This window comes from Pituophis catenifer, unplaced genomic scaffold (genome assembly GCF_029215685.1).
Source record: "Pituophis catenifer annectens isolate HBS135680 unplaced genomic scaffold, rPitCat1.0.hap2 SCAF_3, whole genome shotgun sequence".
Lineage (NCBI taxonomy): Eukaryota > Metazoa > Chordata > Lepidosauria > Squamata > Colubridae > Pituophis > Pituophis catenifer.
The window spans coordinates 73,002,219-73,028,815 of NW_027256883.1; the positions used below are offsets into that span (position 1 = coordinate 73,002,219).

Consider the following 26,597-nt stretch of genomic DNA (forward strand, 5'->3'; position numbering starts at 1 on the left):
CCAGTGATGAAATCTGAACCAGTTTGCTACTGGTTCGGTGGCCACGCATGCACAGTACACGCCAAAAGGAGGCTTGGGAAGGTAAGTACAGCGATGGGGGGAATCAGCTACGATGCCTGATTTTGGGAACCTTTTAAAAACTTTTTTAAAGCATTTTTTACTACCGGTTTGGCCGAATAGGTAGTAAAAAATGCTTTAAAAAAGTAAAAAAAGGTTCCAACGATCACAGCTGTATGATATAGTATAGAACATCCATCTTTACTAATGCAGTAGCATATCTTCTGAGATATGCCAGTTTGGTATAAGCCATCATATTAGAAATTAGAAGATTGAGTTCTAGACCCTTCAGCTGGGTGACCTTGAGCCAGTCACTCCCTCTTTGCCCTAGGAAGAAGGCAATGGTAAGCCAATTCTTAGAAATCTTGCCAAGAAAAACAGCACAATAGCAGTGGCGGGTTTTACATAACTGAAAGCGAATGATAATCCGGTTTTGTTCTTGAGAAGATATTCTGGTTTATAATAAGACTAGGAGAACAGCCTTATACCCATTTTCTCTATTTAAAAAATTAAAATTGTACAAATTCATTCAAAATTTGACATATTATAAAACGGGGAGAGGTGTGCACGAAATGAGGGGGAAAAATGTTGCATTTTATCCCTAGAAAAAAGCCCATAGCGCTTTGGAAGTTCTGATGAACCATTTCTGGCCAGTTATGGTTTGGCAGAAGCCAGGCCCAGAATATTTTGATTGTCTTGCATTTAGATTAAACAAATCCAGACAGGCAAACAGGGCTAAGTTAGTGGGTATCGCTTCCTATTTCCATTATCAATTCCCAAAATGGAACATCTCAGGGACCAGCCCTACCAGTGCTTTCCTTTCCCTCCCTCACCCTTCTCCTCAGCCACCACCATTGCCGCTAAAGGCCCAGTGTGGTATATACCAAAATCTTGCCCAACCTTCCCTGAGTCCTCTCTCCCTCTGCTCAGCCACTGTTGCTGCTCTCCCTTAGCTGTGGACAAACCATATTGTGGTCCGTGTCCAAAACAAAACAGCCATTTTGTTCCGTGCACAGAGCAAAACACTCAAAATGTTTTGTCTGTCTCTGCTGGAAAGCATTCTGTTAAGTTTGTAGCTTTTTTTGGGGGGGGGATGCTATGAAAGCATCCCTTTGGATTGGCCATCATTTGCTCTTTATCTTCCATTCCTTACTCTGCTTGCATAGAGTAGCGGTCTGCTGGCAGCATTAATACAAAAATGTCTTCTGGAAAAAAGTCCAACCCAGCCAAAGTCCTCCAGCTCTTTGTTTGACTTCTTTATCTGCTGTTTCTATCAGAATCCTGGTTTATTTTGATAAAACTATTGAGGAGATCTCTCCGATCGCAAGCAAAAAGGGCCTTGGCCAGCTTCCCCACCGTTGCCCCTTTGCTGCCTTCCTTCATCAGCCACCTCTGGAACATCTGGTAAACTTTTTCTTTGAGTCCATCCCGTTCATAGTCATGGTCAATTTCATCCAGCTCCGGGTCACTGAAGCCCAGTTTACGAGCGCAGTGTTTCCACTTCTTGGACAAGTTGTCTCTCACAAGGTTTAGGTGAACATCTGAGACTAGAGCAGTGCTCTCTGGTGGTAGAAAAAAAGAAAAACAAAATCTTAGTCTTTCCAGAAAGATGTTCTTTGAGGCCATCGGTGCTGTAAGTAGTCCTTGACTTACAACCATTTATTTAGCAAACATTCAGAGTTACAACAGCACTGAAAAAGTGACCTTTGTCTGGTCATCGTACTTACAACCATTGCAACATCCCAATAATCACTTGGAAACTGGCATGTATTGGTTGCTGGTTGCAGCATCCTGGGGTCTTGTGATTACCATTTGTGACCTTCCCAGCCAGTTTCCAACAAGCAAAATCCATGGAGGAAGCCAGATTTGCTTAACGACCAAGTGATTTTTGCCATGGTTGTTAAGCGATTCATTGCAGTTGTTAAGTGAACCATGTAGTCATTCGCTTAACAACTGCAATGATTTGCCTAACAACCATGGCAAAAAAGATCATAAAATTGGGTGCAACTCAGTTAATAACTGCCTTACATAGCAACATAAATTCTGGCCCTAATTGTGGTTGTAAATTGAGGACTAGTTGTGTTGAAACCCCTTGATGGGTAAAACAATGAATGAGCGGGCTATTGATGACTAGCGAGATGTCTGTTGCTATCATTCAGTTTTTTTCATAGACAGAATGGAAGACATTTCCCTACTTGTGAGAAATTTGCTGTATATGTACAATAATAGAACTGCCTCCTCTATTTCCACACAAGAAAGAAACCCAAGTTGGGCAGGAATTCCCCTCACATGGAGGTACTCTGAAGAGACGACATTAAGCCGCTTTTTTTTTTTAAAAAAAATGATTTATATGCCGCCCTTCTCCGGAGACTCAGGGCGGCTTACAATGCGTTAAACAATAGCCTTCATACTTTTGTATATTTATACAAAGTCAGCTTATTGCCCCCACAAACTGGGTCCTCATGTAATGTTTTAAATAAGATGATCGGCAAGATACGCTGGATGCACACATGCTGTCATGACTATTTGGTGTGACCAAGGATCCCTTCATATGCTTTGTGAAACTGAAAAGGGTGTTTCTGAACTTTTTTCTGGTGATAGAATAGTTTTGGTATGGTTTACTAAAATTTTGGCCACCAGATCTGGGCTGCAAAATTCCGGATGACTATAGATTAGAAAAGAAAGGCCAACTCTTCTGTATCTCTACTGTCATCTGTGGTTACTCCAGGCCAGAGAGGGTAGCTCTACTAAATTTGAATCATGGCCTGCCTGCAAGGAATACAGAATGCCTTATAAAAGATGATCTCTTTAACCATTCCATCCAATAAGGCTACAAAGAATGGTAGCATAGAGTTTTGTCTCCATGACTAACAGTTTTTGAACCCAATTCCCTCCCTTCAGATCTATTCCAACACTTCCTCTGTTTCACTATATTAAAGCCAGAGGTGGGTTTCAGCAGGTTCTGACCAGTTCTGGAGAACTGCTAGCGGAAAGGTTTGAGTAGTTCGGAGAACTAGTAAATACCACCTCTGACTGGCCCTGCCCCCATCTATTCTCTCTCTCTCCCAAGTCCCAGCTGATCAGGAGGAAATGGGGATTTTGCAGCATCCTTCCCCTGGAGTGGGGTGGGAATGGAGATTTTACAGTATCCTTCCTCTGCCATGCCCACCAAGCCATGCCACACCCACCAAGCCATACCCATAGAACCGGTAGTAAAAAATTTTAAAACGCACCATTGATTAAAGTTATATATTGCTTGCCTTGGGATAAACTCATTTAACTAAATGGAAATGCTTTTGAATGGATCCTTACAGATTATTATAACTTTCTCCAATGTATGTGTTATAAAACACAGGACATGAAATCTCTGTAAATATGATCAGTAAAGCCGAAATATCAATGATGAGTGATTCTCCCATTAAGGAAGAAAAAGGTTTATTTTTCTACTTACCAAATATTTTCTGGTATTCTTCTGTATAGTAATCAGCAGTTGCTGGAGGGCTGTTTCCTCGAATATCTTGATTTTTAATTTCTAAATAGTTGTAGGAGCCTATTTGAATTCCAGTACTGTTATATATGTTGTAGTGTGCAGGTTCTTCTGATTATGGGGGATTGTTTAGGAAAAAAAAAGAAGTGTAAAGACACAGAGACAAAAATATAAGGAATAAATAAATACCAAACTGTATGTTAACAGGTATTTTAAATTTAGAACAGTGTTTTTGCATAAAATGAAAATGGTATAATTTCTTCCTCTAGGCATCAAGGACAGATTCAAAGAATCATCTTTACCGGAGTTGATTAGTTGAGTCAGTATGCCAATAGTTTGCCAACATGTCATAGCATATTTGAAAGTTTTTTTTATAATCCTCATGTTTTTAAAGGAGGTATCAATGGCTTCACTTCCTACTTGAATAATATTATTTTTTTTAAAAAAAAGCCTTTGAGGCATCCATGCCCCTCATGCTATTTCATTCCAGGCTAGGCAAAGTTATGCATAGCAGAAAAGGCATAAATTGTAGTTAGCAAAAGAAATTAAAGGCATGAGATAAGAAAATATATATATATATATATAGCCAAATCTAATTTACTATTCATTATACCTCTTTATCCTTTCTGTTCTTGTTTTTATCACATCAATACAGCCCTTCATACATTGTCTTTTGTTCTTGAAACTTCCCATCTCTCTCTTTTTTACAGTCCCATTAATTCTATCCACTCCCTTCTAATTTTGTCATTTTTCATCCAGCTGTTTATTAATTCTCATTAATTCTCCGATAGGAAGTCAGCCAGCAAGCTTCCTGTTCGTGGCCAACCTCAAGAAAGATTGCCTCTCTAGCATTGTCTTTGCTAGCTTTCTAGCTATACTTTGCATTGGCTGGGTGGGCCTGTTAGCAGCTGCAGGGAAAGGAAAGGGAATGAATCTGGGCATGATGGGCAGGAAGAAGGCCTAGGCCTGTTGGGAGTGGTGTGGGGGATGGAAGAGGCCCACACATTAACTAAGGCCTCCTAGACCATGGAAGGGGGGGAAGGAGGAATTGCAGGACTCCCGTGATCTTAAGCACAGGTGTGCTGCCAATCACCAGAATTTTGATCACATAACTCTGAGGATGCTGCAACAGTCAGAACTTTAGGCAGGGTTCTCAAGTCCGTTTATTCTGGACCATTGTAATTTCAAATGTTATTGAACGAACGGTTGTAGGTTGAGGACTGTCTTTATAATGCTCTAATAAAGGGGGGCATTCCATATATGGGGTGCAGTGCTTCAGATGAAGTCTAGATGGCAACACAGAGACAGAGAAAAGTCTAAACATTTCACTGCCACCTAGCTGTCATTTGAAGTCATCTGAACAGAACGTTTTACTTGTTTGTTTTACCTGTAGGTATTCTGCCCATAATAGGATCTGCAAAGTTGAATTTTCTAAAGGGAACCGACTCCACAGGACCTAAATAATTGTACAGATTGTTTCAGAATAATGTCAGTGTCAATGTTCTTGACCTCTATAAGTTTTAAGAGTATAAAATACAATTGATTCTATAATTACCCAAATGAAAATCTGAGTGATGGTAATGGTATTCTGAGCTTTAGTAGGCTGCTAAAAAAACGATTCTTCCAATGGGGCAATCTAGTGGTATGGTGGTATATAGGCAAGATTGACTGTTATAAAATCCTGTTTCCAGCTCTCCCACCTTGTAAAAATCCACCAGTTTGGCCATCTGTGGTAAGTAAACTTTACTTCCATGGGATTAAAGAGAAAATCTTTACCACACATAGTTCATTTTAAAAACAAAATATTAGTGCAGTTTTTAAATCACTAGCCATGTCTGGGCCTGACCACAATCCCTTCTTACTAGGAACTTGAATCCTGGTTAGGCCAGGAGGGAGGAGTTCCCCTTGTGGAAATGTGCCCGCCAGGTTTCCGTGCATTCCATCAGCCAAGGGCTCAGGGAAGGGGTGGGGGAGTGGCAGCAATCTTTAGAGAAGGTCTTTGCCCGAGGGAGGCCACTGTTCCTCAGATAGCCGGATGTGAGTCCCTCCTTGTGAAGTGGGGTCAGGGGATTCAGATGGGCCTACTGATTGCGTACCTGGCTCCCTGCCACGTAACAGCGGTCCTGCCTGAGCTGCTCGACATTATAGCCGGGGTGGCGGTGGAAACCCCTAGACTTATTGTTATGGGGGATTTTAACCTGCCATCTGCTGGTGAGATGTCGGAGACGGCTCGGGAGTTCATGGCTTCCATGACGGCCATGGGCCTGACCCAGGTAGTTCAAGGCCCCACCCACTTGGGGAATCACACTCTGGACTTGATTTTTATCTCTGATCAGTGGCTGAATGATCTAAGAATAGGGGATATAGACATCAAGCCCTTGTCATGGTCTGATCATTCTCTCCTTCACATGGACTTTCAAGTCACTTCCACCCACCGCAGGGAGACGGAACCAACCAAGTGGTTCCGTCCCAGGCGCCTGATGGACCCCGAAAGGTTCCTGATGGAGCTTGGGCCATTTCCTGAGACTCTGGCTCACGACTCGACTGAGGACCTGGTGGTCGCCTGGGACAGGGCGGCTACTGGGGCCTTGGACCGCGTCGTGCCTTTGCGGCCTCTGACCCGATGCCGATCTCGTCTAGCTCCTTGGTTTTCCGAGGAGCTGAGAGAGATGAAGCGTCGGAAAAGACGCCTGGAGAGTGATTGGAGGACAAGCCGATCTGAATCTGACCGAACACAGGTGAGATCTTATATTAAGATCTACCTAGTGGCGATAAGAGCGGCGAAGTCTAGCTACTTCTCCGCTCTTATTGCATCTGCAGAGAACCGCCCAGCTGCGCTGTTTAGGGTGACCCGCTCCCTACTTCAGGTGGGGGTACGGGAAGATCCCTTAAAGGGTCGAGCTGAGGATTTTGTACAATTCCTGCATGATAAAGTCGCTCAGATTCGGGAAGGCCTGGACTCCGATTGGGTAGATCCAGGGGAGGAGACGGGGGCAGGTCTTGAGAGCGTTATCTGGGAAGAGTTTGACTCTGTGGCTCCTGAGGACGTGGACAGGATTCTGGGCAAGCTTAACGCTGCCACGTTTATTGGACCCGTGTCCCTCCTGGTTGGTACTGGCCTCCCGGGAGGTTACATGAGGCTGGCTCCAGGGGATTATAAATGCTTCCCTGAGTGAGGGTGTCTTTCCCGCCGCCTTGAAAGAGGCGGTTGTGAAGCCCCTCCTCAAGAAGCCTTCCCTGGACCCGGCTATATTATCAAATTATCGTCCAGTCTCCAATCTTCGCTTTGTTGCGAAGGTTGTTGAGAGTGTGGTGGCGCGACAACTACCCCGATACCTGGATGAAGTTGTCTATCTGGATCCGTTCCAGTCGGGCTTCAGGTCACGATACAGCACAGAAACGGCATTGGTCGCATTGGTGGATGATCTCTGGAGGGCTCGGGACAGAGGTTGCTCCTCTATCCTGGTCCTATTAGATCTCTCAGCGGCTTTTGATACCATCGACCATGGTATCTTACTGCACCGGCTGGAGGGGTTAGGAATAGGGGGCACTGTTCTTCGGTGGTTCTCCTCCTTCCTCTCTGACCGTTCGCAGTTTGTGTTGGCAGGGGGGCAGAGGTCGACCTCGAGGCACCTTATTTGTGGGGTGCCACAAGGGTCAGTCCTCTCACCCCTTCTGTTCAACATTTATGTAAAACCGCTAGGTGAGATCATCCGTGGTTTTGGGGTGAGTGTTCATCAGTATGCTGATGACACACAGCTATACATCTCCACCCCAGACCACCCCAATGATGCCCTTGCTGTGATGTCCCGTTGCCTGGAGGCCGTGCGGATCTGGATGGGGAGAAACAAGCTCAGACTCAACCCCTCCAAGACCGAGTGGCTGTGGCTTCCGGCGTCCCGGTATAGTCAGCTGGTACCATCACTGACAATAGGGGATGAGATCTTGCTCCCCACAGAGAGGGCCCGCAACTTGGGTGTCCTCCTGGATTCACGGTTATCTTTAGAAGATCATTTGACGGCCGTGGCCAGGGGTGCCTTTTATCAGGTTCGCCTGATCCGCCAGTTGTGTCCCTTTCTGGATCGGGACGCCTTGTGCACGGTCACTCATGCCCTAGTTACCTCCCGTATGGACTACTGTAATGCTCTCTACATGGGGCTCCCCTTGAAAAGCACCCGGAGGCTCCAACTGGTCCAGAACGTAGCCGCGCGGGTGATTATGGGCGCAGCTCATTACGCCCATGTAACACCTCTCCTACGCGAGCTGCACTGGCTCCCGGTGGTCTTCCGGGTGCGATTCAAGGTGTTAGTTATCACCTTTAAAGCGCTCCATGGCTTAGGACCTGGGTACCTACGAGACCGTCTTTTGCCACCAATAGCCTCCCACCGACCAGTTCGTTCTCACAGGGAGGGACTACTCAGGGTACCGTCAGTCAAATTATGTCGACTGGCGACTCCCAGGGGGAGGGCCTTCTCTGTGGGGGCTCCAACCCTTTGGAATGAACTGCCCCCGGAGATACGGAATATCCCTGATCTCCGTGCTTTCCGCCGTGCCCTCAAGACCCTGATGTTCCAACAGGCAGGGCTAAACATACAAACATGCAAATGATTTTTTAAATGTTATCTAATTCTGGGTTTTATTTAATTGACCAAACTAAGTAACAATTTTAATTAGCAATTTTATGATGTTTGTGTGTCTATATTTTTCTTGACTGTACACCGCCTTGAGTCCTACGGGAGAAAGGCGGTATAGAAATATAATAAATAAATAAATAAATAAATCTTGAATATCAGTATATTTTCATCTACAGTATTCAAATTTGGATTAAGAACTTTATTCTTCATCAAGTCAATGATGCAACCCTGTGTCTTGTATACAGGTAGTCCCTGAATTACGACCACAGTTGACCGCAACATTTCTGTTGCTAAGTGAGACAGTTAAGTGAGTTTTGCCCAGGGGTGAAATGTAAAATTTGTTACTACCAGTTCTGTGGGCGTGGCTTGGTGGGGGAGGTAATGTGACTGGGTAGGAGTGGCCAACTTTTTTTTTAAAACTTTTCAAAGCATTTTTTTCTACAACCTCTTCAGCCGAAGAGGTTGCAAAAAAATGCTTTGAAAAGCCTCTGATGATCCCAGCTGAGCCGCGCGATCATCAGAGGCTTTTTTTTTTTTTACTTTTAAAAGGATTTTTTCCGCGGAAGAGGTTGTAGAAAAAATGCTTTTAAAAGTAAAAAAAACAGCCTCTGAAGATCGCGCGGCTCAGCTGGGCATGGTGGTGGTGGTGGTGGGGGCAGGGATTTTTGCTACCGGTTCTCCGAACCACCCACTGCCATCGCTACCGGATCGGGCGATCCGGTCCGAACCGGGAGCATTTCACCCCTGGTTTTGCCCCATTTTACGACCTTTCTTGCCACAGTTGTTAAGTGAATCACTGCAGTGGTTACGTTAGTAACACAGTTGTTAAGTGAACCTGGCTTCCCCATCGACTTTGCTTGTCAGAAAGTTGCAAAAGGGGATATGACCTTGGGACATGGCAACCATCATAAATACATGCCAGTTGCCAAGCATCTGAATTTTGATCACATGACCACAGCAATACTACAATGGTCACTAAATATGAAAAAACGGTCATAAGCCACTTTGTTCACGGCTGTTATAATTTTGATTGGTCACTAAAAAAACATTGTAGTAAGTAAGTCAAGGAGGACTACCTGTATGTTGTACTGTAATATTTACAATCTTCAGCTCATATGGATGGACAATAGACCTTGCGAAGAATTTCATTCAGACCAGTTATTATTACAATTTAAATTATTGTAACAACTTCAGAGGTTAAGATGAAGTAGTTAAAGCTGGTTAACTTTATTATTGTGGGTTGTAACTGGACTCTGCTTTTCTTTTTCCTGGCTAATGGAAAGTGGACATGACCACCATGATGCAAAGAGAAATAAGCAACCCTCCAGACTCCCATATGATCTCACTTACCAGTTTCTGTGCTTAAGCTTTGGGGATAATGATATGGATTGTATGGCTTCGCCTGACTGTTTATGCCAGATTCTGGAATTGGTGCTTTATTGAAATTAAAGTTTGTGGCTGAGGGTGCTCCATAGAGATCTTCTGCACTTAGTAGCCTTCTGGGATGTAGAGTTCCTGCCCCCAAAAAGCCATTTGGATCTATTGCTCCTGATGGCGTTGAGTGCCATGGATGACTTGAATGAGCTGCACCGATATTGTTGTGACTCACACTTGCTTGGATGTTTTGAGTTCTCGGATAAATCTCTGGTGTCTGAGGTGTGGCTGCCGCTTTGGCAAATGGGTCATAGGAGACCTTTCTCCTTCTCCTCTCCTCTTCTTGCATTTCAGCACTGTACACAGCAGGACTTTCTGGCTTATCCATCCGGCTGCCATATACATGGTAATTCAATTCATCCTGCAATTTTCGTTGCAAGGTTGCCGGCGGCTCAAAGGCATTTTCACAGCTTTCTACAGGCTCGTTTTCTGGATATGGCTGAAACATGTTTTCATCTACGTTGTTAGCAGTGAAACCTTGAGAACTGTGTAAAGAACCAGGTTGATCTGCGGGATAGATTAGAAATTTGATTTTATCATCAAAGGTTTCATGGAAAAAATTCCAGTCACTTTGTGGGCTCTCTTATCGATCAACCCTATTGAATGCAAGATTAAATCCAATATACCGCCACCTTCCTCAACCTGGTATCCTTCAGAACACTGGGATTACAACTCCCAATATTCTGTGCCATTAAGTCCTTCCCCACATTTTGGTATAAGTTCCACTGAATGTGGTAAGCCTTACTAGTAAACAGAAATTATATAATCTCTTCGAAACCGCCCCTGCTTCATGGTTTTCCTAATAGTTCAGTCAACCTGGCTCAGACAGATATTCAGCACTATCTGCTATTTTGATGGGGTCTAATTTATCTTAACCGAGATCTCTGAATAGTATATATTTGCTTTATTATGGAAGAACTCTATTCTCCTTTATGGTTTTTGTCATTAGGATAACTCAAATACATTTTGCAGTTAAATGTTTCCTAGCATGGTTGTATGTGCCTGATCCCTTATAGGCCAGCTCATCAAGAATGATTTGAAGATGGTCCTTTCCAGTGGTGTGTTTCAAAATTTTTTACTACCAGTTGTGTGGGTGTGGCTTGGTGGGCATGGCATGGCTTGGTGGGTGTGGTAGGGGAAGGATACGGCAAAATCCCCATTTCCTCCCAATCAGCTGGGACTTGGGAGGCAGAGAATAGATGGGGGCGGGGCCAGTCAGAATTTTTACTACTGGTTCTCCGAACTACTCAAAATTTCCGCTACCGGTTCTCCAGAACTGGTCAGAACTTGCTGAAACCCACCTCTGATCCTTTCCAAGGCAGCACCTCTAAAATCAATAGTTATGGGGCAAGCTGAAAGAGGGCATTTTCAATTAAAATGTCCCAATCTTCAAATTCCTTCCATTTTACATTTTCATTAGAGACTTGGAATGTAACCCTTTCCAGAAATTTTGCTACTGTGATTTCTAATCAAGGTTCAAGATTGTCCTGTATTATGTTTTTCAAGCTATGTTGAATTATTTGTGGTTTAAGTGGTGGCTGGGAATTGAGTTAGTGCCCCAAGACCCCTTCCTTATATTTGTTAGCTTGATTGTTTCCCCAGGTGGACACCCTGTAAGTGTGGGCACATTGGTTGTGTAACAGCCACCTTTGGTAAGGTGCAACAATAAAACTGTCAGGCCTGGAAGCCATCTTTTTCGTTGGATCTTCAGGCCTGCCACATTTACTAGTGTGGGAAACTGGGAGGTGGATTGTATGGAGACAGGGTGATATATATAGTCATAATAACATTCCTTTCTCAGAAAGTCAAGGACATTTTGCCCTGCACCTGGAGGGCTGGAACAGGGAGGCATCTCCACTTGGGACGGTGCTTGGATTGGACCATGTGATGGACATGGGGGTATTGGGCAATGACTTGAACTTTCCTTTGAGTGGGGAAAACCTGGAAGCTTTCAGATTCGGGTTTTCCCAGATGTGCCAATATGACATCGGTAATAAAATGGAACTTTCAGGAAATTCAAGCCTCGGAGTTTTCTTTCGTTGGGGGGGTGTTACTTGGAACCCTGACAAAAACACATTTTTTTAAAAAAAGGCTTGAAACTACTGTAGCAGCCAATATCAATAGTATTGGCACAGACTTATATACCACTTCACAGTACTTTACAGTCCTCTCTAAGCAGTTTACAGAGTCAGCATATTGCCCCCAACAATCTGGATCCTCCTTTTATCGACCTTGGAAGGATGGAAGGCTGAGTCAACTTTGAGCCAATAAGAATTGAACTGCTGGCAGTCGGCAGAATTAGCCGGCAATACTGCATTCTAACCACTGCGCCACAGCTCAGTGCAAGTAGGAGCTCATTCCCACCTTGTCAGACAGGTGCATTTTGCTCCAGTTGCAGATTTAGGGAAAAGGGTAGAAAATGCAAAGCAGTTACAGTGGTAGTATATAGGAACTTTATCTAGGAACATTAGTAAGCACAGAGATTCCTGGCAGTCAGTCAGAGGCTCTGAATGACATTAGCCAATGATTAGAGATAAGAATAATAATTTTAAAAATAGTAAGGGTATTGGATTCCCCATTAAACATCTCTCTCTCTTCTCATCCCTCTCTCTCTCTCATCATGTAGTTAGAATAAGAATAATTTATTTTTTAGTAGTTAGTAATAGTTAGACTATTTTCTGATTGCTAAAGGGAATATAATCAACTCTGAATTTGTGATTATAGTAGTCATGAATCTGCTAGAGATTTTGCACCTGTTAAAGAGTCCATGGCATTACAAAAAAATAGGAATGATCAAAAGCTGAGACTTAAAAGTAACAAAATCCAGCCTGTCATGGATTTTATCTTCTATTGAACTTTTTCTTTAAGAATTCGCCATGACAGAAATATGCCAAGTAAAATAACACAAAGGGAGAGGCTTTGTTGGAGGGGTCATGTGATAGTATATTCTAGATCTCTAAGAAGGTCTCGTTAGTTTTTATTTTATAATCCCATAGGTTCAGAAATGTTAATTTTCCTAGGCATGGATCTCTAATATAGTTTTTAGTTGGAAGGTCATGGCTGATTATCAGGCATCACTACCCCTGGAATCTGTTGGACCAACAATAGTGTAAACTGGATATAAATAAAATAAAATAAAATAATAATAAAATAATAAAATAAAATAAATTAATAAAATAATAAAATAAAATAAAATAAAATAAAATAAAATAAAATAAAATAAAATAATAAAATAAAATAAAATAAAATAAAATAAAATACCAGATCGAGCTCTGCTGGGAGGTTCTGACACAGCATCTACTTGGAGAGATTCCATCCGTTTTACAACGCCAATTGGTTCAGGATATATTTCCTATTACACAGAACAAGAATAACAAAAAGTGATGAAATTGTAGGAAGAATGTAGCTTTCATAGGAATGCACAATAGGGTACCTTTGAAAGGTAACCCTGATGGATTGTACAGCTATGTGTCTGATAACTTACCTTTAATTCTCTCACATGGTCTTCCACATCCTGTTCAAAGTTTTCATGGTAATATGGGCTGTAAATCAAATTTATTTCTACAATAAAAGAATCAGTGAAAAAATTGAAATAAAAATCAATAACACTGTCACTAGAAATGAGAGGTGTAATTATGTTGATTTAAGTTTGCACACCATCTAAGTTATGGTTAGAATTAGAATTGCTTTAAACTAGCATTGTCCCTTGAGTTCTGTAAAACAAAAATTCTAGCATGTAGTTTTCTCCTAAATTATTTTAGTACTAACGATTACACAAATGATAAATAATAGACCTGGCCATAGATTCTGTGATATATAGAGCTACGCTTAATACAGATAGTCCTCAACTTACAACAGTTCATTTCAAAGTGACAACGGCACTGAAAAGAGTGACTTATGACCATTGTAGCATTACATTCAGATGCTTAACAACTGACTCATATTTATGATGGTTGCAGTGTTCCCAGAGCCACATGACCCCTTTTGCGAACCTCCTGACAGACAAAGACAATGGGAAGCCAGATTCACTTAACAACCGTGTTACTAATTTAACAACTGCAGTGATCCACTTAACAAATGAGGCAAGAGAAGTCGTAAAATGGGGCACAAATTTCTCACTTAACAACATCAATTTTGGACTCAATTGTAGTTGGAAATTGAGGACTACCTGTATTCAGATTTAGCCGGAAACATGCTATGTATCTGTAAATCATTGAAATGAAAATGTGTCTATATAGTTATTCAGGGGAGGGTGGATCAGTGCATATGCAAAAGCTCCATGTAGGGAAACCCCTCAGTTATTTCCTGAAAATAGACTAAATAGGAACGGAATGAGGAAAAACAAAATCACTGTACATATCTTGTTATGTAAATTCTTATTTTTTGAGCTTTTAGTAATAAGTGTATCTATAATTCTCATTATGTTACTAAGTTGCATTCAAGTTCCTACGGATAGTTTCAAACTGTGTTACATAGGGGAGATGTGGATGTTACAATTTAGTGGAGAAATCATTTAGATAATTTATGATTTATGAGCTTTTAATATAATGCATGAAAACCAGGTTCTCATAGATTTCAAAAATCAGGAAATCTATACCATTCCTTTCCACTACGTTTTTAGAAGATATGTAAAGTTTTTTTCCCCCAATTCTAGTTCAGAAAGCCTTTCAGCTCTTGATGTCCATATTGTTTTGATATGTACAGTGAATGTTGGGTCGCATGAATCACAATGCTGTATAACGTATGGGACAGTGATGGGTTGTTACCGGTTCTCCCCGGTTCTTGCGAACCGGTAGTGGAAATTTTGAGTAGTTCAGAGAACCGGTAAATACCACTTCTGCCTGGCCCCGCCCCCAATCTACTCGCTTCCTCCAGAGTCCCAGCTGATCCGCTAGAAGGAAAAAAACTGTTTAAATTCTTGCCGCAGGGCTTCAAAGGGCTGCCCTACAGCTGATCAACGGTAAAAGGCAGTGTGGTGGTTGGTAGACCAGTGCGCTCAAAAAACAAATGGGTAGACCAGTGCGCTCGAAAAACAAATGGGTAGACCAGTGCCTCCAAAAACAAATAGGTAGACGGGAACGCTCTAAAAACAAATGGGTAGACCGGTGCACTCCAAAACAAATGGGTAGACCGGTGCGCTCCAAAAACAAATAGGTAGACCAGAGCCTCCATAAACAAACAGGTAGACCAGAATGTTCCAAAAACAAATGGGTAGACTGGTGCGCTCGAAAAACAAATGGGTAGACCAGTGCCTCCAAAAACAAATAGACCGGAACGCTCCAAAAACAAATAGGTAGACCGGAACGCTCCAAAAACAGATGGGTAGACCGGTGCGCTCCAAAACAAATGGGTAGACCGGTGCGCTCCAAAAACAAATAGGTAGACCAGAGCCTCCATAAACGAACAGGTAGACCGGAATGCTCCAAAAACAAATGGGTAGACTGGTGCCTCCAAAAACAAATGGGTAGACCGGTACAACTCTGCAAGCAGTTAAAAGCCTGGTAGACCAGTACCTCTGCTAAATCCTAAAGAATTGTTTGTCATGTGACCATCAAACCATGCCCACAAAATAAGCCCCGCCCATAGAACCAGTAGTAAAAAATTTTAGAACCCACCTCTGGTATGGGAGAGTGCCATGTGCACCTTGCCTAGTTTCATTTTTGCTGCTTATGGAAATCGATCCACATTTTCTTTATGCCCAGTTGTGCAATACCATGATCTTTTTGCCTTGCTATAAATAGTTAGCAGAAGTATCTTGTATTACCTGAAAAGGTTGGGCGATCATTTGACTCTTGCTGCCAAGAGCGTTCCATTAAAATAATAATCTCTTTTGGACAACTGTCTTCCACCTCTTTGATAGGTGGCCTGTTCCCTGCTGTGATGCAATGGTACAGCTGTGTATCATTGACCGCATCTGGATGAGGAAGAGAGAGAAGAATTGGGCATCAGTAGCATGACGCGGACTACATGCAGTGCAATATTTTATAAAGTAGAGATATTTGATCGTAAACTCTTACTCTCATAAGGTTCTTTGGAGGCAAAAATGGCCCATAAGACAATGCCAAAACTGTAAACGTCTGATTTTTCCACAGGCGTTGCATTGATGTCCTGCAGATGTTCTGGGGCCATGTAGGAAAGGGTGCCAGCATTACACTTGGAATTCTGTTTTATTTTCCTCTGTCGACTGGTCTCTTCTTTAGTCAGCCTGCTCCAGTTTTTGAAACAAGCCACACCAAGGTCTGCTATCTACAAGACAGATGAGAAGAGAGTTTTAGGAAGAAGGGAAAGGAGAGGGGTCCACAGAGGGCAGGATGATCTGTCCCTTTTGTGTTTGGGTCATCATGTGGTATGCACATACAAATGAACCGGAGCTTTTGTTGCAATTAATGGTATTGTTTCCATCACTTTCACAAAAGCCTCTGATCCTCTAGATCAGGGGTGTCAAACTCGATTTCATTGAGGGCCGCATCAGGGTTGTGTTTGACCTCAGTGGGCTGGAGTGGGTGTGGCCAGGGTGGGCATGGCCAGCTCAACGTCACTCCTGTTGGGGGCGCCTGTGGTGGCCCCAGCGCTCTGCCAGCGAAAACAGGCTCCCGAGCTCTGTTTTCAGCTACCACAGAGTTCTGTTTTCACTGGCGGAGGGTTGCAGGAGGCCGTGGCAGCCTAAAACAGAGCTCAGGAGTCCATTTTCGCTAGCAGAAGCACTGCGGGCCAGTCCTTCACTGTTTCCAGGGCGGCCCCATGGGCCAGATCTAAGTACCCCGCGGGTGGCATCCAGCCCCTGGGTCTTGAGTTTGACACCTCTGCTCTAGATCAGGGGTGTCAAATTCTCAACGACACATTGCCGTCCCGTGACATATCATTTTTCCCCTTCGCTAAACCGGAGGTGGGCGTGGCCAGCCCATGACGCATCCGGCCCACGAGCCACAAGTTTGAAAACCCTACTCTAGATGCCTCAGAACACGGCTCAGCTAAAAGCAACCAAGACATGCTTACTTATATTGAGTGTTTCCAATATATTTTGATATATCATCAAATATGATAGGTTCTCTGACCAGCAAAGCAAAAGCAATATTCCGATGTAAACAAGTTGGAAAGATTTGCAGTACCATAGGAATATGGTTTAGACCAGGGGTTTCCAACCCCCAAGCAAAACCCTGTCCATGAGATACAGGCAGTGCACAAAACCACATCCCTCTGGTCCACAAAAAAACCTCTCTCCACTGAACCAGTCCCTGGTACTCAAAAGGTTGGGATCCACTGGTTTAGACTAACTTCTGGGGGAACACATGGTAAACTGAAGACATCTGTATAGATGTCTTCATGTATGTAGCAGATGTAGCAGAGCCAAAGACTGTGGCAGAGATTAAAGAATTGGTGACTAGACCATTCTTCGGAACCTCTCCAGATATGGAAAGGATGGGAGAATCACCCACAAGTGCTCCAGATGGCTGCTTTTGCAACAGCAGCCATCTCCCACTGGTTTAAACCCTGGAAAAGCTTAAGCATCAAAAATATCCTATTAAAGCTATTAGGAACCTTCAGAATAAATTTGAAAAGTTAATAGATGAGTTTAGCTTCAACTCTGAACAAAAGAAAAATTACAAGATTAAGAATTTAAATAATTTGAAATAAACAGCAGAAAGCTAAATAAGAAATGTATACATGGATTAAGGGTTCAGATAATTTTGGAATATAGCTTCTTGTGGGAACCACAATTATTTTGGCTATCTTGGCTCATATTAAAGATAAGCAACTCTGATTTTAGAAATTGGACACTGAAGGGGGACTAAAGATTCAAAGTATAGTAGAAGGGAAAAAAAAATATAAGCCAGCTTTTGGTGTCAGTTAATTGGGACTTACAAAATTATACAAAATATCACAACACTGAAAATATTAAAGGAGATCTTTGAAGAATGGAACCAACTTGTTCTTGCTGTCTGTATAATAGCCAGAAGTGTGTGATTTAGATAGCCCTTGCTGTAATTTTGTTGAATGGCTTTTTAGCCTTATGATTGGGCAGGAAATCACTAGGTCAGAAATGTTTTTGTATTTTGATTCATGCCTTAAAAACAAACAAACAATAAAATAGAATTACAATGACATACAATCTAACAACATTCATCCTCCACTGATCCCCAATCTCTTTCACATAATCCATAGGCTCCAAAAATTGTGCGGCTGAAAATCCCCCATCTTCTGGTGCTATTTTAGTCTTGCCCAATGAAATCCTAACTCGTGAAACTCTTAAAAATTAATATTCCCAGATCACCAAAAATTCTGCTGACCTGACCACAGGAAGAAGCTGATCTGGCAGAATGCAAATCCAGATCAACAGTAAAAGCTGAAAAGCTATGATGGTGGCGCTTGTTGTGACCAATACTTCATTTTCTAAGTCCCATTCTAGAAACTCTGTGAAATATTTCAAAAAGTCATTTGAAGAAGTATGCAAATTAACACTACCACTATTGCTTTTTCCTCTTCCAACCTAGTTCTTTTCCCTTTAAAGTCATTCCTTTTAACAGAGGTGGCATGTGATTCCCAGCTCCCCTTTTGGTAGCCTTGGAACCACCATAAAACATAACTGCTGAAAACAGGGAGAGACAGATGAAAAATCTGGTGCAAACCCTAAAATATGTAAGCCACAGTTCACTGTGAGACGAAAATCCTTAAAACTGGCTTCCATTCTGACATTCTAAAATCTATGCTCAAGTTGTGATTGAGCACAGTTTTCAGACTTTAAGTCTAGAATAGGCCTAGAATAGGCAACCTGGTATTTTCCAGAATGGAATGAGATAACTTGCCACAAACAACTCATTGCGGCCAACTTGCCATGGGACAACTTGCCATACGACAAGAGTTACACTAATATCAAAGAAATATTTATTTTATTTATTTATTTATTTATTATATTTCTATACCGCCTTTCTCCCGTAGGACTCAAGGCGGTGTACAGTCAAGAAAAATATAGACACACAAACAAAATAGCAGAATAGAATCATTAAAGAAAGGATGCCAAAGGAGGACATGAATGAAATGTGAATGACAAAAATTACAATATTTTTAGACTGTTTAAAATAATTAAAATTGTTGAATTGTCCCGCAGTGAGTGAGTTGGCCATAGTGAGTTGGCTGCAGCGAGTTAGCCATGGTAAGTTGTCGTAGACCTTTCCAGAGATATCGGTTTCTCCAGCTAGCCAGCACAATCAGTAGCAAGACATCAAGACCATTATAATTTAGAACAGGACTGTCAAACTCAAGGCCCGTGGGCTGGATCCGGCCCGTGACGTGATTAGATCTGGCTCGCAGGGGTGCCCTGGAAACAGTGAAGGACCAGCCAGGCACTGATCTACAACTTGGTGGCGGCCATCCGGGCCAGAAGGCGGTCAGCCTTAGATCCGCAGGGCTGCCCTGGAGCCAGCAAGGGGCTGCCCCCCCCTCGGCATGTGCCGGAAACAATGGATCCCACAGGCACCCCCTGACGTGAGCGACATCAAGATGGCCACAACCACCCAGCTGCGTCCACCCAGCCACAGCCCCCCAAATCAACCACAACCCTGATGCAGCCCTCAATGAAATCGAGTTTGACACCTCAATCTAGAATATCTGGAGGCCAACATGATGTCTAACCTACTTTAGTTTTATCCATCTGAACTTGCTGAAAAAATGGATCTAGAAGTGACATCATCCATTCGGAAGTCCTCAAACTCTTCCATCCAGTCTGGAGTGAGTTTTCTGCGTGAAGAAAGTCTTTTGCACACCCACAATATCTTTCCCTTTACCCAACACAAAAATCTTAAAATGACATTGCAGGAAGGCAAAGAGTAAACAGTCAGATATAGTGAGAAAGGAAAATGGAGTTCCTGTACCACAAATCCATCTAGTGAAAGTTAAGTCTCCCCAATCACCCCTTTATAGCCTAACAGGCAAACATACATTTAACAAACACTTGTGGTTCTGATTTTAGTAGAAACTGAAAATGTATGTCTGCGTGTTCATATTACCTTGATGTGAAATTCTTCATCTACAAGAATATTTTCTGGCTTCAGATCCTTGTGCACTAAACCTTGTTCTGTTAAGTAAAGCATTCCTTCAACAATCTCCAGAATAAAGCGTCCTTTCACAGGCAAAGGAATAGGAGTCTATAAGAGGGGAAAAAGGAGTTCCAGAAAAATATTGATTACATTTGGTCTAGATATCTACAAAACTGAATTTACCAGGTCAGATAGCAGGTCATAAAAAAAGTTCCTGAATTATTCAGACCCATTAATATAGGACGTTGGCTAAGCATGATGGCTTATTTTAATCCAACACATCTGGAAGGCATTCACTTGGGGGAAGGTTTTCAAATCACTCTTATAAATTTGAATGGATGACTTGTAGCTTTTCCCTAGCTGCAGAAAACACACATCTGGACTCAATCCAACTTCTTATATTTCCCCATCATTCAGCAATCGTATTGTATCATTCGGCAATCCCATATAATAAACCCTATAAACACCCATTGTTTGGGAATTAAAATCCAAACCATTTTCATGGCCATACAAAAAAATGTCACCTCTAGCAAATGGTAAGATTGAATAACATCTCCTAGTTTTTAGGCAATTTCTCCAAAATGACCACTGGATTAAGTTGTGAGTTATCAATATACTTCCTACTTACTGCTTTTAGAACAGACATCAAGTCTCCTTTGCGTATGTATTCAATCACAAGGGAGTAGTTTCCATCCTCCATGATGACACCTAGTAGTTTCACCACCCGATCATGATTTAGTTTGTGCATAATCATGCCTTCCTCTAGAAGGGAATTGTTACATCTGGAAAATAATTACTATAGGCATTATCAAGAGAACTGGAGATCTAACATTCTAAAATCTATGCTCAAGCTGTGATTTTCAGACTTTTAAGCCTCGAATAGGCAACCTGGTATTTTCCAGATAGATTGGCTTCTCCTTGCAACCAGCACAATCAGTAGCAAGACCTCAAGAACATTCTAATCTAGAATATCTAGAGGCCATCAGGATGCCTAACTCTGCTTTAGTTTTATTCATCTGAACTTGCTGAAATGAGGGATCGAATTGCAATGACAGCAGGCAGTTAAACACAAGCCATAATCCCCAGTACCACCAGGCCTGTTGCACTACACGTCTCACAAACCTTAATCAACTGTGATGTTTGAGATGAACACATCTACAGTGTACCACACTGCAGAAAACTGGTATAATGAAACTACAATCAATGCAGGTGAATGAATGAGAAGTGGTTGTATATATGAGCGGCAATTCCTATTATTACCAGTGGTGTATTCTATTGTTTTTACACTATCAGGAATATTAAAGGATCCAGGTTCTTTCTTGTTGGCTTTTCCACTATCCCTTACACTTCAATGTGTATGCAGGTCTGGGGAACAGCTGCATCTTAATCTCCACAATAAATTAGTGTAAGACATTATAGGAAGTTAAAATGGCTCCTACGTCATGTAAACGAAAAAAGGACCATTTGAAATATATGGAGATATTCTATAGATACCTAAATGAATCCTCAACTGGTGCCTTTTGCAGAGCCAGGAGTAATGAATCACTTGCAGCAAAAAATAGCTGAAAGTCTGCAAGATCAAAAATACACACAATAACTACTTTCCTCTGTGGTTCTGAGCTCAATGAGACTTAAATTATATAATCTATTGTCAGCTACAGGGGGGGAAAAGGCCAGAGCTATTGCCCTTGTGTCCTGCTTGGACACAAGGAACTGTGATGGTGCAGTGGTTAGAAGGTTCCTGCCATGAGCAGCAAGACCTCCACAGTCCCTTCCAAGCCTATAATGCTATAATTTCCAAATATTGCAGGCTAATTCCCCTGACTGCCAGCAGTTCAATCCTGACCGGCTCAAGGTTGACTCAGCCTTTCAAGATCAGTAAAATGAAGACCCAGATTGTTGGAGGCAATAGGCTGACTCTGTAAACCGCTTAGAGAGGGCTATAAAAGCAATATGGTAAGTGCTATTGCTTCTTCACTTTTCTTAAGACAAATCTGGTTTGTCTGGGAGAAGCCAAAGGTTGGGTTCCTTTTACATTCTTATTAAACACCAGTGGGAAAATCTTGCTTTGGTAATAATCTCTGGTAATCAAATCTTTAAAAATATAAAGAACAAAGTCAATCAAGAGACCAGCTAATCTCGTTTGAAATTACCAGGACCCTGATGGCCAATCATTCTGTCTTGCCCTCTCCTATCTGTGAAGAACATTTCTCCAACTTACTCTGTGCGTTGTGGTCCAGTATACACAGTTTTTAATATTACAAGCCCATGACTTTTGTGGTAGCATAATGAGACAGTTCCAAAACCACCAGCATTCAGACGGCGTTTTTCCAAAAAATCCTCCGATTTCATCTGGATGTCATCCAAGTCCATGATTGTGGTTCACCGAGCACTTTAATTCAGAAAAAAAATCCAATGCCTGAAATGTTAATACAGAAGAGAAAATATTTTATGATCCATCCTTCAATTCCTAATGTAGATTCTGGACAAAGCAGGTACTTTTGTAACCTTCTAAAAAAGTTCAGAAGATGACTTCAGCTTCTGCACACCTAACTCAAGTATTCAAAGGTACATACTTAGGAAATGAAAACCCCAAATAAGTTTCAATTTCCTTGACTGTCTCAATCAGAGGTAGATACCCTGGCTTCCTCTAGAAGATGTTTTGGACCTCGATTTAACCATGGTAATACTAGAATTGATGGGAGTTACTACCAAGAGTATGCAAAGAGCAATCAGCAGCCTATTCCCTAATTTAAAGAGGTTAACTGATTATGTATTTAAAGACAACAGACGGCCAAAATTTTTCAGTGTAGCAGCTGGATTATCTACTCTCCAAATTAGCCAAGTATGACAAATATTATTATAATGAATTTACACATCAGTGTTCACGTCTATGAAGATTCTCAGTCATCCAGGTCAGTCATCCTCAGTCATCGAGGTTATTCCAAAGGTTCTGTTCAAAAGGTAACTGAACTTCCTTGTTTTTTTTTCCTTGCAAGTGTTTCACTTCTCATCCAAGAAGCAGCTTCAGTTCTAAACTTCTTGGATCAGAAGTGAAACATTTTCAAGGAAAAAATCGAGAAAGTCCAGTCGCCTTTTGAAAAGCACTTTTGGGACATCAATGTTCAGTAAGTCTAGAAGACTTCGTATAAGCAGAAACAAAATCAAGAAAAAAGGGAAGCAATTAAAAAAAAAACTTATCACCATAGTTTTTAAAATACGTCATGAAGATGGTAGCAAAAACACATAAGCAAGCTGGCTCAGCTGGAAGAAGCCACTTCTGCAAAGGCTCAGCAGCAGTTGGTGAAGAATCCAAAGCTGTAGAGTGCTCTTGCATAAAACCTTTTCTTTGTGGCATCTCAAAACCATCTCATTGGCCATTGCAAGTACTAGATAATAAACTAAATGGACTTTTTACCCCTTTGAGGAAACTGCCTTATTAAATCAAATTTCTTCATTAAATTAAATTTCTTCTAACTGTCGATAGTTTAGACAGATTGTTTTTCAGTCTTATCAAAGATGGCAAGGATTGCATCTTGGATCTTTCCCTTATGTAGAAAGTTTGTGGTCTTTCAGAGACATCTCTTGCCCTGGAGACCTGTAGAACCATCTAAAAGAAATCTCCATGCTTCAGAAGAGATGTTACAGAATGCAGAGAATCATGGCATCCCTTTAGAGCATTTTTTAAACTTTCAAGAGATTAGGCTGCACATCCAATTCAAGAAGGGGTTGCTTCAGAGAGTATGGGAAAACCCCCCCAAATGGGTGCTTTAATAAGCATGATCTGGAACTCAGCACCAACATTTTAAATAATGTTAAATGAATTAAACAAATGCTCTTGAAAACTCAACCAATTCGGGGACTGACAAAAAGAAGAGACAGAGGGATGTGTATCAGGAGGGATGAAAAAACACACATCTGCACTATTCTAGGCATGAACCTAGCACACACAGAGCAGAATCAGAAAACCTGTCACTAGAGTGTAACAGAAATCCAGGCAGGACACAACTAATGCATGGACAAATTGTGTCTTTCTGGAGTAAGGTATGAACAAATTCTCCAGATATATTGATTTAGTATATGGCAAAATATTAAAAAGCTTATCACAATTACATTCTCAGTAAGCAAATACCTGCAAAGATATTTAGGAGACATACATTGGTATATCTTATTTGCCAGCAAAACACTGGGCACACACTGAAGTTTGCTTCGTAAAGAAAGTGACTCAGACTAAATAGGAGGTGCTTATGGAAGTAAATGTTATATTTTCATGTGTCTGCTCTTGACTCTCATTTTACTTTGTCAACCTGTTTTATTTTTTAATAACAACAACAACAACAGTTGTCAAAAACCAAAACATACAATTTATTGACATCACGGTACCAGGAGATGCCAGAGTCGAAGAAAAAGAACTGGAAAAATCATGAAATATCGCAACCTGGCCATCGAAACTACACGGCTATGGATGAAACATGTAACCGTTATACCCATTGTCATCAGGGCACTTGGTACCATGTCCAAGAATTTTATAACATACATCAGCAAATTGCAGCTTCCTGCAATAACACCAGCGGAACTGCAAAAAACTGCACTACTTGGAACATCATACATCTTAAGAAGGTACTTGGTTGATACCTAGGACGCTGGCAGCAACCCGTATCAACCATTAGCACCAGTCAATGGTATTTGTGATGCATTTTTGAATGTTCAGTTGACTGAGTTTCATATTTAATGAATAAAGATAATAATAATAATATAAAAAATCAGATTCATTTTATATATAAACCCTTTTGGCACTCTTAAGTCAAAAAGGTAGAATAGACACTGCCATTGATTTAGGACCTTCAGTTTTCAGATGACACTTCCTACCTAAACATTGGGCCACACTTATAAAAATGTCTTCCTTAACAGGAAAACTCTGTCAGATGTGTGAGAAAATTCAGATTTGGTTACCAGTGGGACCACATGCTTCTTAAAATTCTAGGCATAAGGAAGGGAGATTGTATAACACTGTACGCCTTTCCTGGAAGCACCTCATTTCTGATCATTTTGACTTGCAGCTAAACCCACAAACCCGGAAGGGCATTATAGGTTGCTTATTCTTTCTATTTTCTATTCCGATTTTGGTTTTCAGATCCGCGAAGTCAGTTCAGTTCCCTCTTTCTCACACCCAGAGCCACACACACGGCCTCGGCGTGCCAACTCGACTTCAGAGGCGTAAAAGGAAATGGGAAGACAGCCAGGGCTGCCTGCGAACCTTTTTTTAAAGATCTATGGATTTCAACAGCCAGAGTTTCCCAGCCATCTGCCCCGTTGAACTCCGCACACTTTTAAAAAGTTAGTGACATTGAGAAATGTCTTAAGATTGCAAACGGGAAAGAGGCTATGTACCCTTCCCGGTTACATCGCGGATTTCATAGCTGAGCGGAAGGGCTGGTCTTAAAAGCTCAGACCAGAAAGCCGAGCTGGTTTCGGTTTCATTTTCGGCTTTCCCGCCTTCCAGGTTTTTTCCCCCCTGTCTTTGGATCATTGCCTAAGGAAATCAATCGCCAGTGATTAACATCCCAAGAGCAAAGGAAGGCCACGGCTGTCTCCAACCCCTTTAAGAGTCAGCGACCCATCCCTAATCCTATTCTCTCTTCAGCGGATGTGGGGGGAAAAGCAGGAAGAAATGCAGAGGGGACATCAGAAGCGATTTCTTCTGGTTAAAAAGAAAACCGACCCGATTGCCTTTTACCTATTCTCCTCCAAAGTGAGGTTCACCCGTTTGCGCGCTCCGGAAAGATAGAGATCCCCTCTTGCTAAAATACACCACCGCTTCGCCTGTTTTTTCCTCCTTCGCCCAACTCTTTCGGGGCGGAGTTAGGCGCTGACAAAAGAGGACGGAAGCTCTCTCCAGCCTATGAAACACGCATCTTTTCGCGGAGGGGTCGGTCACTTTGGACACGTGAAGCCTGGTAGATGTCGAGTCCCCGTTTCGGAAGTCCCAGAGGTTCTGATCTAGAACGTCAGATCATCAAACCAAAACTTTATTAGGGCCATAAGATCAGTATTTTTTTTAAAAAAAGTAAAGCAGTTATAAAATGAAAATAGGAAGCTAAAAATAAAGGAAATTAATGCGAATTTTCAGACCTCAGGAAAGATGAATAGTGCATTGTAGGAAGTTAGCACCCACCTCTTTCCTGGAAGAATGAAATATTTTAGGAAATATTAAAAAGGCAGAATATTATGTTTCCCTGGTTGAGAAATGGAGAAACATATTTTAAAGACAAAGCAACTCCCACCTTCCTGCCTCCCCCCCCCCACTTTGTAAATGGGCCAGAGGCAGAAACTCAGTCTTTGACAACAAGAGCAACAGAAACTAACACAATAGGACCCATCTAGGACAGAAACTCACCACATGGCACCTGGGAAGATTACATCGGCCAGCAAGGCTAGCTACGACCCCCACCCCCTGGAAGTCTGACAACCAAGCAGGATACTCTTTTGGGGCCCCAGGAAGTTCAAAGCCAGAGAAAGCATAAAACCAGGGGACTCACTGTATCTCATCCCTTTTCTGTTCAGGAACTCAAGCCATGTGATACTGTCCACCATTAAACCATCTTTCCAAGCAGTTTCCATGTTTCCAGTATCTTTTTCCCCACTTGGAGCTGAACCCAGAAGGATATTTCTTCCTACAGAAGAAAAATCCAGTTCCAGTTCCAAGCCAGGAATAAAATGGAGGCCGATTCTGTTTATTGGTGAACAGAACCAACACATATACACACACAGTGTGCAGTTCTGGGACAGCTGACAAAATGGAGCTGAGAGTAGGGTGGGTTTTTATACCTTTTTGATTTCTATGGGGTCATGGCTGGCTCTATAGGCAAAAGGGGAAATGCAGATATTAGGTGTTTGTCTGACCTAATCTTGTCTTGTCTAATTGATTATCTGGAATTTCTGTCGGACCCA

General features: G+C 41.9%; 1 protein-coding gene across 1 annotated transcript; it reads right to left on the reverse strand.

The window, feature by feature from the left end:
* Nucleotides 1–539: 539 nt before the first annotated feature.
* Nucleotides 540–25,480, reverse strand: RIPK1 (receptor interacting serine/threonine kinase 1). Its single transcript, XM_070942540.1, has 12 exons — nucleotides 25,384–25,480; nucleotides 21,868–22,065; nucleotides 20,275–20,428; nucleotides 19,617–19,754; nucleotides 15,630–15,858; nucleotides 15,377–15,526; nucleotides 13,097–13,173; nucleotides 12,874–12,964; nucleotides 9,529–10,119; nucleotides 4,932–5,000; nucleotides 3,509–3,655; nucleotides 540–1,619 (listed from the first exon to the last, which is right to left on the reverse strand). Exons 2-12 carry the CDS (start codon nucleotides 22,017–22,019, stop codon nucleotides 1,315–1,317), a joined length of 2,103 nt encoding a protein of 700 aa, XP_070798641.1. The 5' UTR covers nucleotides 22,020–22,065; nucleotides 25,384–25,480; the 3' UTR covers nucleotides 540–1,314.
* Between the last annotated feature and the right edge of the window lie 1,117 nt (nucleotides 25,481–26,597).

What these genes read in the sequence shown, in the direction of transcription:
- RIPK1 (XM_070942540.1), bottom strand. Translation starts at nt 22,019, where the DNA reads ATGGACTTGGATGACATCCAGATGAAATCGGAGGATTTTTTGGAAAAA. An exon ending in TGATGTCTGTTCTAAAAGCA is followed by an intron (nt 19,755 to 20,274) that starts GTAAGTAGGAAG and finishes CCCCTCTTATAG; the next exon opens with ACTCCTATTCCTTTGCCTGT. An exon ending in ATGAAGAATTTCACATCAAG is followed by an intron (nt 15,859 to 19,616) that starts GTAATATGAACA and finishes TCTGTCTTGTAG; the next exon opens with ATAGCAGACCTTGGTGTGGC.